The following is an 11,142-nucleotide window of genomic DNA, read 5'->3' on the forward strand; positions in this document are numbered from 1 at the left end:
CCTCTGCTCTTGTGGAAAAGGAGAGGACGCATATCACCCTTCCTTTGGGTGCCCCAGTCTACATCGTACTACAAACCTTTCGCAATAAGGTGTGCAGCTGTTCATCCACTACCACCCCGTGTGACGGCTTTGCTACCAACGCAGGAACAGAGATTTTTCTACTAGATGTACAGGTTTACTGTTGCCGAAGTAATCCGCGTCTGTAAGGATGGTACCACTGACAATGGACTGCACGAAAGTGGTCTTTAACTACCTTTATTAGGAGCAAACAAACTAACATTCTGACACTAATTTCCTAACAATGCCTGTGTATTTTAAATGTTATCCAAGCAGTGCAAAGGTAGGCGCCTTGCATTACGTGTTCAGAAATGTAAAACTCCGCAATTCATGAAACAATGAAACCTAATTCTCTGACTGCAATACCAGTGAGTCACAACTGGTATTACTGAGCTCATGCTACAGTTTAAAGTGGAATCACCATACAGGCTCGAACATTGTCAAACCACGTGGCGCACCTCTATTCAGTTCAAATGCTTCTCGAGCCACAACACTAGACTATATTTTTATTCTCTCGACGACAACGGAAAATAGAAAGGTCTTTTTTGATCCAGACGATGAAAAAACTGTTATTCATTACATTGAATTAGGGTCCAAAGTATCTACGCATCTTCCTAGGCCGGAAAATAGGCTGGAAGAAACCTCACAGCAAACTATAATATCATGAGGAACGTGCTAAACATCTGTAAGAATTTAGTCAATTTTCAATGCTTCTTTTGATTCTGTCTTTCTTTCACTTTTCAAACGTAAATTTGCTGAAGTAGCTTATTGGTTATAACACTGGTATGTTATATAAGGAGAAAGTAACCCAAAACTCTCTACAACGCATTGTATATTGTGCGTAGTGTGTATTGAACCGGGGACCTAGAAACGACGGAGTAGTCCTCAGTGTTTCACAACACGATAACAGGCCACAGCAGTCCACCCACCCCACCGCCGCCTCACACCGAATCCAGGGTTATTGTGCAGTTCGGCCCCCAGTGGACCCCAGCCTGGAACGTCTCATACGAGACGAGTGTAACTCCAAATGTTTGCATGGTAGACTAATTATGGTGTACACGTACGTGGAGATAGTATCTGCGCAGCAGTCACTGACATAGTGTAACTGAGGCCGAAACAGGGGAACCAGTCATCATTCGCCGAGGCAGATGGAAAACCGGCTTAAAAACCATCCGCAGGCTAGCGGGACACCGGACTCCGACAGTAATCCGCTGGGCAGATTCGTTCCGGGGACCGGCGATCCGTTACAGCCATGGAGATAAGATGCCTGTCATCTCGACCGCTAGTGATACGAGGCCATTGGGATCCAGCACGGCGTTCCGTATTACCCTCCTGAACCCACCGATTCCATATTCTGCTAACAGTCATTGGATCTCGACCAACCCGAGCAGCAATGTAGCGATTCGATAAACGGCAATCGCAATAGCCTACAATCCGACCTTTATCAAAGTCGGAAACGTGATGGTACGCATTTCTCCCCCTTACATGAGGCATCACAACAACGTTTCACCAGGCAACGCCGGTCAACTGCTGTTTGTGTATGAGAAATCGGTTGGAAACTTTCCTCGTGTCAGCACGTTGTAGGTGTCACCACCGGCGCCCACATTTTGTGAATGCTCTGAAAAACTAATCATTTGCATATCACAGCATCTTCTTCCTGTCGGTTGAATTTCGCGTGTGTAGCACGTCAACTTCGTGGTGTAGCAATGTTAATGGCCAGTAGTGTACACAGAGGCAAGCTTTTCGTTTAGAAACACCAAACTGAAAGTTGATTTCTTATGCCATCCTTCTTCAACTCAGATTCTACTTTGACTTAAATAACATACTGACGGGACATTAAGTACTTGTAGAATCATTCTGAACTATTAAAACTTTCATGTACGAACGCAAAAAGAAATGTAACTTGATTTGCTGATCTGTCCATTTGAAGAAATCCGCAAAAGAACTATCTTTTTTAATGACATCAGTAACTTACCAAAGGCTTCCTGTTTGTGAATGCCGCTGGTCCAGGCGGAGGTTCGAGTCCTCCCTCGGGCATGGGTGTGTGTGTGTTTCTCCTTAGGATAATTTAGGTTAAGTAGTGTGTAAGCTTAGGGACTGATGACCTTAGGAGTTAAGTCCCATAATATTTCCCATACATTTGAACATTTTTTTGTTTGCGGCGAGGGCTTTGATTTTATTAAAAAGTATATAATTTCTACTTAAAACAGTATCTTTATTGCAAAGCCATAGCAATGACATACATTCTAAGTAAGTACAAAAGTGATTACATATCAGTGGCGAAATTTATGAAAATCGAGTGGCAGTCTCACATTAATGAAATGAAGAAAATGTAAGTGAATGAAGACGAACAAACAGGGCATAATGTGGAGTGGAGGTCTGCTGTTTGGTATGAGAAAGCTGCTTTTCAGGTACTTTAAAGCCCATTCGACACCATTTAGGAGCCACCTCCAATTCATGGTTTGGTCCACACATCCTCACTAATTTGGGGACAGATGTCGAGATCCTCACCAAAGGCAGTCTTCTGACACGTCAGTGCTGGATGAGAGCTTTAATGGTAGCTCTTGTAGCTTCCAGCGTAGCCATGCCCAGACAGTAGGCTGCCAGAGTAGGCACCACCGTACAGACCGGACGACAGTATCCCACTGGAGCCGTATCCACCAGCCAGGAGTCCAGAGCCGAGGTACCCGGACGACAGCGCCGCGCCGCCGAGACCGTAGCCTCCTCCGAGTCCGGACCCGAGACCGCCGCCGGCTAGGATGGCACCACCGGAGAAGCCGGAGCTGACCGGCACCGGGACTGCAATGGGCTGGGCCACGGGCACGCGGACCGGTACGGGCTGGGGTACTCCGACCGGGACCGGCTGGGGGACGCGGACGGGGTACGGCTGGGGTACCGGTACGGGGACCGGCCTGTTGACAGCGACCGGCACGGGCCTGGGCACTTCCACGGGGTAGGGGCTGGGGACGGACACGGGCACTGGGTGGGGGACCCTGACGGGCACCGGGTGGGGTACAGGGACTGGACGGTTGACCGGAACTGGGACTGCCTGGGGGACGGGAACGGGGCGGTCGACTGGGACGGCGACGGGTTGGAGGACCGGTACCCTGACGGTCTGCACCACGGTCTCTGTGGGCTGGACTGTCACGATGGGCCCGCCGATGCCGACGGCGCCTCCGCCAAGTCCGATGCCGCCGCCTCCCAGAGATCCGGCGCCGAGTCCGGATCCGAGGCCGATGGCGCCAGCACTCAGACCACCACCGTAACCGTAGCCCCCGGCGTAGCCCAGGCCGCTGCCGATGTAGCCACCTCCGATGCCCCCGCCCAGAAGGGCTCCTCCACCGATGAAGTCGCCGATGGAGTGCGCCCCGGTGAGGATGCCACGTTTGTCGTGCTTCTTGGCCGTGTAACTGCTGCGTGCCTCTTCCGCTAGTGCTGACGCGACCAGCACGGCGGCGAGGTATACCTGTTGAGACAGAGGTGTACAGTAACTGCTTCTCGGTAACTCCTCACGAACAAAACCTGCTGTCGTTAAAGATAACACGCGTTTCACAGAAGCTCATCTTTACTCTGATATGGAGTGTTATGGGACCATTGCTATTCACAATACATATAAATGACCTTGTAGGTAGTGTCTGAAGTTCCATGCGGCTTTTCGCGGATGATGCTGTAGTATACAGAGAAGTTGCAGCATTAGATAATTGTACCGAAATGCAGGAAGATCTGCAGAGGATAGGCACTTGGTGCAGGGAGTGACCACTGACCCTTAAAATAGACAAATGTAATGTATTGCGAATACATAGAAAGAAGGATTCTTTATTGTATGATTATATGATAGCGGAACAAACACTGGTAGCAGTTACTTCTGCAAAATATCTGGGATTAAGGGTACGGAACGATTTCAAGTGGAATGATCGTATAAAATTAATTGTTGCTAAGGCGGCTGCCAGGTTGAGATTCATTGGGAGCGTCCTTAGGAAATGTAGTCCATCTGCAAAGGAGATGGCTTACGAAACACTCGTTCGACCTATACTTGAGTATTGCTCATCAATGTGGGATCCGTACGAGATCGGGTTGATAGAGGAGATAGAGAAGATCCAAAGAAGAGCAGTGCGTTTCGTCACAGGGTTATTTGGTAAGCGTGATAGCGTTACGGAGATGTTTAGCAAACTCAAGTGGCAAACACTGCAAGAGAGGCGCTCTGCATGGCGGTGTAGCTTGCTGTCCAGGTTTCGAGAGGGTGCGTATCTGGATGAATATATTGCTTCCCCCTACTTATACCTCCAGAGGAGATTACGAATGTAAAATTAGAGAGATTAGAGCGTTTACGGAGGATTTCCGGCAGTCGTTCTTCCCGCGAACCATACGCGAGTGGAACAGGAAAGGGAGGTAATGATAGTCGCACGTAAAGTGCCCTCCGCCACACACCGTTGGGTGGCTTGCGGAGTATAAATGTAGATGTAGATGTAATCAGAAGAACAAAATTACAGAGCAACGTTTCTCACACCCATTTTATGATGAAGAAGGAGGAATAGAACTTTTTCTCAATGAATCTTTAACAATTCAGGAAGAATCCTAAATGTGGAAACATAGCAAACTTCACTAATACAGGTCATCTTGCAAGCAAGAAATGCAAGTTATAAAGAATCAGCCCCCTCTAACATTACACTCTTTTTGTAGAGATAACGGATACCTTGCATACTACCGATTCTTGCATAGGTCAAAATTATCTCGGATGTTTCGTTGAAAGAATTACATACGTTTTTGTATAGGATGTGTTACCTTTCAGGCTAAAATGCATACAAAGAAATTAATTTGTTACAATCTGTATGTATGGTTAAAATTGCTCTTCTTATCAAAATATTTGAAATAACGAGAGGATATAAAATGTAAACTGGCAATGGCAAGGAAAGCGTTTCTGAAGAAGAGAAATTTGTTAGCATCGAGTATTGATTTAAGTGTCACGAAGTCGTTTCTGAAAGTATTTGTATGGAGTGTAGTCATGCATGGAAGTGAAACATGGACGATAAATAGTTTGGACAAGAAGAGAAGAATAGCTTTCGAAATGTGGTGCTACAGAAGAATGCTGAAGATTAGATGGGTAGATCACATAACTAATGAGGAGGTATTGAATAGAATTGGGGAGGAGTTTGTGGCACAACGTGACAAGAAGAAAGGACCGGTTGGTGGGACATGTTCTGAGGCATCAAGGGATCACCAATTTAGTATTGAAGGGCAGCGTGGAAGGTAAAAATCGTAGAGGGAGAGCAAGAGATGAATACACTAAGCAGATTCAGAAGGATGTAGGCTGCAGTAGGTACTGGGAGAGTAGCATGGAGAGCTGCATCAAACCAGTCTCAGGACTGAAGACCACAACAACAACAACAACAACAAAAACAACGAAATTTTTGACATTCTTAAAATTCACGTCATTAATTGTACAATCCAATTGTAATTATTAAATTTGTTTCTGGATTTATTTATTAAATAATAATATAATTTGGTAAAGATTCTCCTTTGGTAAAGAAAGCTTGTACACTCTTTTGCTTTCTAAACTCTTTGCAATAATGTGAGTACCGCAAAATGTGAGTAGTGGTGGGCATGCCTCTGATGGAAGAAGACGCTTTCTAAGTTTGTCACCAACAATGTAATTATAAGTTCTTTTTTTAGATGTGGAAAATGTAAAAACGGTGTGATGTTGAAAGATATGGTTCAGATGGCTCTGAGCACTATGGAACTTAACATCTGAGGTCATCAGTCGCCTAGAACGTAGAACTACTTAAACCTAACCAACCTAAGGACATCACACACATCCATGCGCGAGGCAGGATTCGAATGAGAATTTTAATAGTGATGTGCGGGAGGGTAAGATTACAAAGTCAAATGGCAGATTCCATCTTCGTATGTTTCCAAACGACTCTCGACACTGTACAACATCATCCACAACTAACCTAGATACGAGCACACGTAGTATCTTCGCCAATATGTAATTTGTTAGAGAAGTATAATACTTGGCTAACAGAATGCCGTATGTTTTAATGGACGGCGAATGTTCCGTAAAATCGAAAATGATAAAAGTTTTAATCAAACGAAGCGTAACACGACGTCCCTATATAGACGTTTTCTGATAACATTTCAATTCTGTCAGAGACAGGAAAGGGAGTGAAACAGCAGTTGAAAGGAATGGATAGTGTCTTAAATGGAGGTTATAAGGTGAACATCAACAAAAGCAAAACATTGGCAGTGGAATGTAGTCGAATTAAATCAGGTGATGCCGAGGAAATTTTATTAGGGGTCGAGATAAAGTATTAAATAATTTTTCTTATTTGGGTATAAAAATAACTGATGATGGCCGAAATGGAGAGGATATAAAACGTAGGCTGGCAATGGAAAGAAAGGCGTTTATGAAAAAGAGAAATTATTAACACATAATACATCTTTAAGTGCTAGGAAGCCTTTTAAAGTATTTATGTGGATTGTAGCCTTGTATAGAACTGAAACGTGGACGATTAACAGTTAAGACAAGCAGGAAATAGAAGATTTTGAAATGTGGTGCTACAAAGGAATGCTGAAAATTAGATGGGTACATCGCGCTACTAATGAGGAGGTACTGAACAGAACTGGGGAGAAAAGAAATTTGTGTCACAACTTAACTATCAGAAGGGATCGGCGATAGGACACATTCTGAGATATAAAGGAATCTCTAATTTAGCACTGGAGGGAAATGTGGATGGTAGAAATTGCAGAGGGAGATCAAGAGACGAATACAATAAGCAGATTCAGAAGGGTGTAAGTTGCAGTAGTTATTCAGAGATGAAGAGATTTACACAGGGTAGAGTAGTATGGAGAGCTGCATCAAACCAGTCTTCGGAGTAAAGACCACAGCAACAAGAATACATAAACGAAGAGAATGATGTTCAGGACGCGAACGCAATCGCGAAAGCACGCCATCAATAGAATGCAGTAGTACAGAAATTCGATAATACTGATTCGATGTGATCCCCAGCATGCATTGTACAGTCACTTTTCGAGTATGTACAGGATCTTCCAGAAGGAATGGTCAGTATTCAGGGATATGGCAAGAACGTTCATTCGAAGCAAGAATCTCACGTAAATGTGGCCTCTAAAACGCATACCTGATGAGCTAAGAGCACATCTTCATCTTTGATACTGTGAAACAGATCTCTACTAAGGGATACTCTTTTCTGCCTTCCACATTCAGGGAGGAATAGTATGACGCCAAACATGAACGAGATGTCTAGTAACCATGGGCTCTAAAAGTGCATACCTTAAGAACTGTGACCACTTGCTCATCTTCGCTACTGTGCAAAACGTATCTTCCACCAAAACAAGTGTTCATTGCACTTGACGTATGCATTTTAGAGTCAATGTTCATCAGCCAATTTTTTCTTTCCAAAATAAAATCTAAAGCTTTCAGTAGAGGAGATCTGTTTCACAGTATCGAATACGAAGAAGTGCTAATGGCTCTTAAGGCGTGCATTTCAGAGCTCATGTTTTCTAGACTCTTTCGCTTCGTTCAGTCATATCCCTCAATATTGACTATTCTTTCTGGGACGCACTATTTGTTGATATAGGAATTTCATAAAAATTGCATTAGTCCAGTTTGAAATATATATAATTAACTACGTAATATGGTGCATTGATATTTTATGATACTTCATGGGTAACTGTGACATCGAAACCAATATTATAGAATATCTTTTTGGTCAGCTGTGGCCTACCTACCTTAATGAAAAAACGGTATTTAAAACTGTGGTATTGATTTGTTTTGTATTACCGGGAGACTAGTATCAGAAACATACGTAACTTTGCTTCATCTACATGGAAGAGTTCACATTTTGCACATGAGACTGCCTAGCACAAAACAACACATAGGTGGTATCTGAACACTTTGATACACATAAGAGGAATTCGGTATGTCTAATGCTCCTGTGGTTTCTATAAAATAATGTATCCATAGATGGGCTGACAAAACTATTTTACGGAAACGCTTTATTTCTATATTAGCACTCTTTGTAGTGCTGTAATGGTTAAAAACGCTCAGGGACGGAACGTATCACTGTTTCGCTTGAAATACTTTCTTACACGAATTGTTCAAACAGCGCTCCGTTAGCACAGCTGCATACATCACCAAGAGGTCATTTTAAGCATAGGATGCGCTGTTGTATCCCTGAACGACTGCGTACAGCTCACAGTTTTACAAAATATGCACCCCATGCCCCTCCGCATCTTACAGCGGGATTCCATACGTCGCAAATGTCAAACTCCCCCTGAAATAAAAATCTAGTACAGTTGGGTGCAGACGTTGTGGCATCCAGGGATTTGGTCCACCTCTTGCCGTCCGTTTCTCAAGCAATCTGGTGTTTAGAAATCGCGAGCATTAACGCTGAAGCATGGAGGAGCACAGGGTTGATGTTTCGTCGTACTGATTAAAGCATATGTCTTAGCACATCGGATAGTGCTCTTTAAAAGAGCTTTGTAAGTACGTAAGTTTAGTGTGGATGGAAGAACACTATTCCCTAACAAATAGTCACAAACAATGTTTGTGACTTATAACATTGCCAGACGTAACAAAGAGTGCGATGTGTGTTAGGTAGAGTTTATATTTCTCTGTTGATAAGTTTTATTCCCAAATGTTTCCCCTGATCAGTGTACTATGAACAGTTCGAAGATAATGATTCGTAACATGAAAATAAAGAGTTCCCAGACGCATCGTCACGTGATATGTTTTCTGTTTGTGTTTGTGATTAACGTTTTCTGAAAGTTAGGCTATACCTTTAGTTAACCTCATATAAATAGATATTTATCTTTGTAATGGTTAGATAAATAATGATCTAACGTAAAAATGTTTATACATTTGTTCTAATAATTGTGTGATTCTTGTGTGTATGGATGTGTGCAGGGGCGTGTATGCATACGGACGTGTGTGTGTGTGTGTGTGTGTGTGTGTGTGTGTGTGTGTATGTGAGTGTATGTTTTATCATATGTGTCTTCGATGTGCTAAAGCAGAAGACTACGTATCGAAGGCTGGTTGAATGGATATTGCGCTTCGAGTAAGGATTAACTCAGAAAAAGTTCTTTTAATCCACCTGCTCGGTGGTCTCCCAGTTTCCTGCGCACAGCAACGGGGGCAAGTTTTCGAGATCGAAGCCGGTCCACACCATATCGTAAGGCTAACTTCCCCGGATCTCTCTCGAGTATTTACATCAGTCAGTCACCGATGACTTCTAAAAATTGAAAATTCACTTTTTTAATTAAGAAAAAGCAACGTATACAGTAGAATTACCAAGTAAGCAGCAACCAGTCGCAAAAACATGTTTTCTTTATTTACTTTTGCAAATCTAATTCAACTGGTTAACAGCCATCTGTTGAAATCGATTTGCAAAAGTAAATAATGGAAACATGTTTTTGCGACTGGTTGCTGCTTACTTGGTAATTCTATAGTTTACGGTCGCTGCACAACTTGGGAACCACATGGAGCCCAGCATTCATAACGTATACAGTGTTATTTACAGAAGATGGTACCACAGTGTTTGCAGATATTCTCAAAAATAGCCTCAGCTACTACGAAATATTTCCAATACCTTACTAACTACGGTTAGGTTGTGCAGTGCTGTTTTATTACTGACGCTTTGGATCATTTGAATAATATTAAAAGTTTATGTATTACTTCCTCATGTTCAGTCTGCGATTTTCACGATATGTAGAACGGGAGAGAACATCGTGTACGTATCCGTACTGATACTGTGGTTAAAAAACAAGTATGATTCTACAGCAATTGTCTTTCTTGATTTTTATAACTTTTTGATGGTTTATGTATTGCAGGTGTCTGACGATGATTTTTGACAACTGAAACTACTAGCAATATTAGAAATTCTCATTATCAGCTGATTTAAGTGCAATAGCACTTTTAATAAACTTCCATTAGCGTATTTGAAGACTATTGGTTCCGAAATGAACCCCTGTGGGACACCCAGGCACTCACCAGAGCAGCGGTCCTCATGTTGCTTGAGTCGTTGCCAGTTGCCAGAGGACGTCAACTGATGCCTTGACCAGCCCCCTCGTCCACTATATATACGCTCCCTCCACCTGCTCGGTGGTCTCCCAGTTTCCTGCGCACAGCAACGGGGGCAAGTTTTCGAGATCGAAGCCGGTCCACACCATATCGTAAGGCTAACTTCCCCGGATCTCTCTCGAGCGAGCAACCAGTTGGCGGGCGAGTGTCACAGGTGGTCGGATCCCCTGTAAACTTCTTCGGCGCTTAAGGCAGGGCGGTAAGGGCGACAGGGAGAAAGAGACGGACGCGCCTCGGAAGAAATTAAATCATCTTTCCCCGCGCGACTTTCTCCGGCGGTGGACTCGGCGATGCGGGAGACACCGCCGGTCCCCAAATGGCCAGAGGATTGCGAAACCGCCTAAGTGACTTCCAAGCGAGTGCGTGCACGCACTTCCGGTGGCCGTCGATTCTGTGTCGGACTGCAGACGGCGTAGAGCGGTGGGCGCGCCTTTTGCGAGGAATGTCGCGAGAACTCGTCCAGCGGGAAGCTACCGGCCGCCTGTAGACTTTCTCCGAGCGCACGTGCCACCGGCTCGCTCGCTGCTTTGTCTTTTGTCGTTTCACGATACATTTAGACTCGGCTAGAGAATGGTAATCAGGGGTAAAGTACAGCGAGCGAAAGGCTATTTACAACATGTACAGGAAACTAGGCGGCAGTTACAAGAGTCGAGTGGCGTGAAGGGGGAAGCAGTGGTTGAGAAGGGAGTGAGACAGGGTTGTAGCCCATCGCCGATCTTATTGAAACTGTACTTTGACCAAGCAGTAAAAGAAACCAAAGGAAAAATTGAGATATGACCTAAAGTTCAGCGAGAAGAAAAAAAACTTTGGTGTTTGCCGAGGACATCATAATTCTGTCAGAGACAGCAAAGGGACTTGGAAGAGCAGTTGAACGTAATGGGCAGTGTCCTAAAGGATATAAGGTAGCCATCAACAAAAGCAAAACAAAGACGATGGAATACAGTCGAATTAAATCAGGTCATGGTAAGGAATTACATTAGCAAAAGAGA

General features: G+C 43.9%; 1 protein-coding gene across 1 annotated transcript; it reads right to left on the reverse strand.

Annotated features, from left to right (window-relative positions):
- Window positions 1-2,608: 2,608 nt before the first annotated feature.
- LOC124716689 (keratin, type II cytoskeletal 1-like) lies at window positions 2,609-10,706 on the reverse strand. The gene is made up of 2 exons (XM_047243229.1): window positions 10,527-10,706; window positions 2,609-3,523 (listed from the first exon to the last, which is right to left on the reverse strand). Exons 1-2 carry the CDS (start codon window positions 10,704-10,706, stop codon window positions 2,609-2,611), a joined length of 1,095 nt encoding a protein of 364 aa, XP_047099185.1.
- Window positions 10,707-11,142: the final 436 nt, after the last annotated feature.

The sequence above is a fragment of the Schistocerca piceifrons genome, chromosome 9 (genome assembly GCF_021461385.2).
Source record: "Schistocerca piceifrons isolate TAMUIC-IGC-003096 chromosome 9, iqSchPice1.1, whole genome shotgun sequence".
Classification (NCBI taxonomy): domain Eukaryota; kingdom Metazoa; phylum Arthropoda; class Insecta; order Orthoptera; family Acrididae; genus Schistocerca; species Schistocerca piceifrons.

What these genes read in the sequence shown, in the direction of transcription:
- LOC124716689 (XM_047243229.1), bottom strand. Translation starts at nt 10,706, where the DNA reads ATGTATCGTGAAACGACAAAAGACAAAGCAGCGAGCGAGCCGGTGGCA. An exon ending in AGAATCGACGGCCACCGGAA is followed by an intron (nt 3,524 to 10,526) that starts GTGCGTGCACGC and finishes CTGTCTCAACAG; the next exon opens with GTATACCTCGCCGCCGTGCT.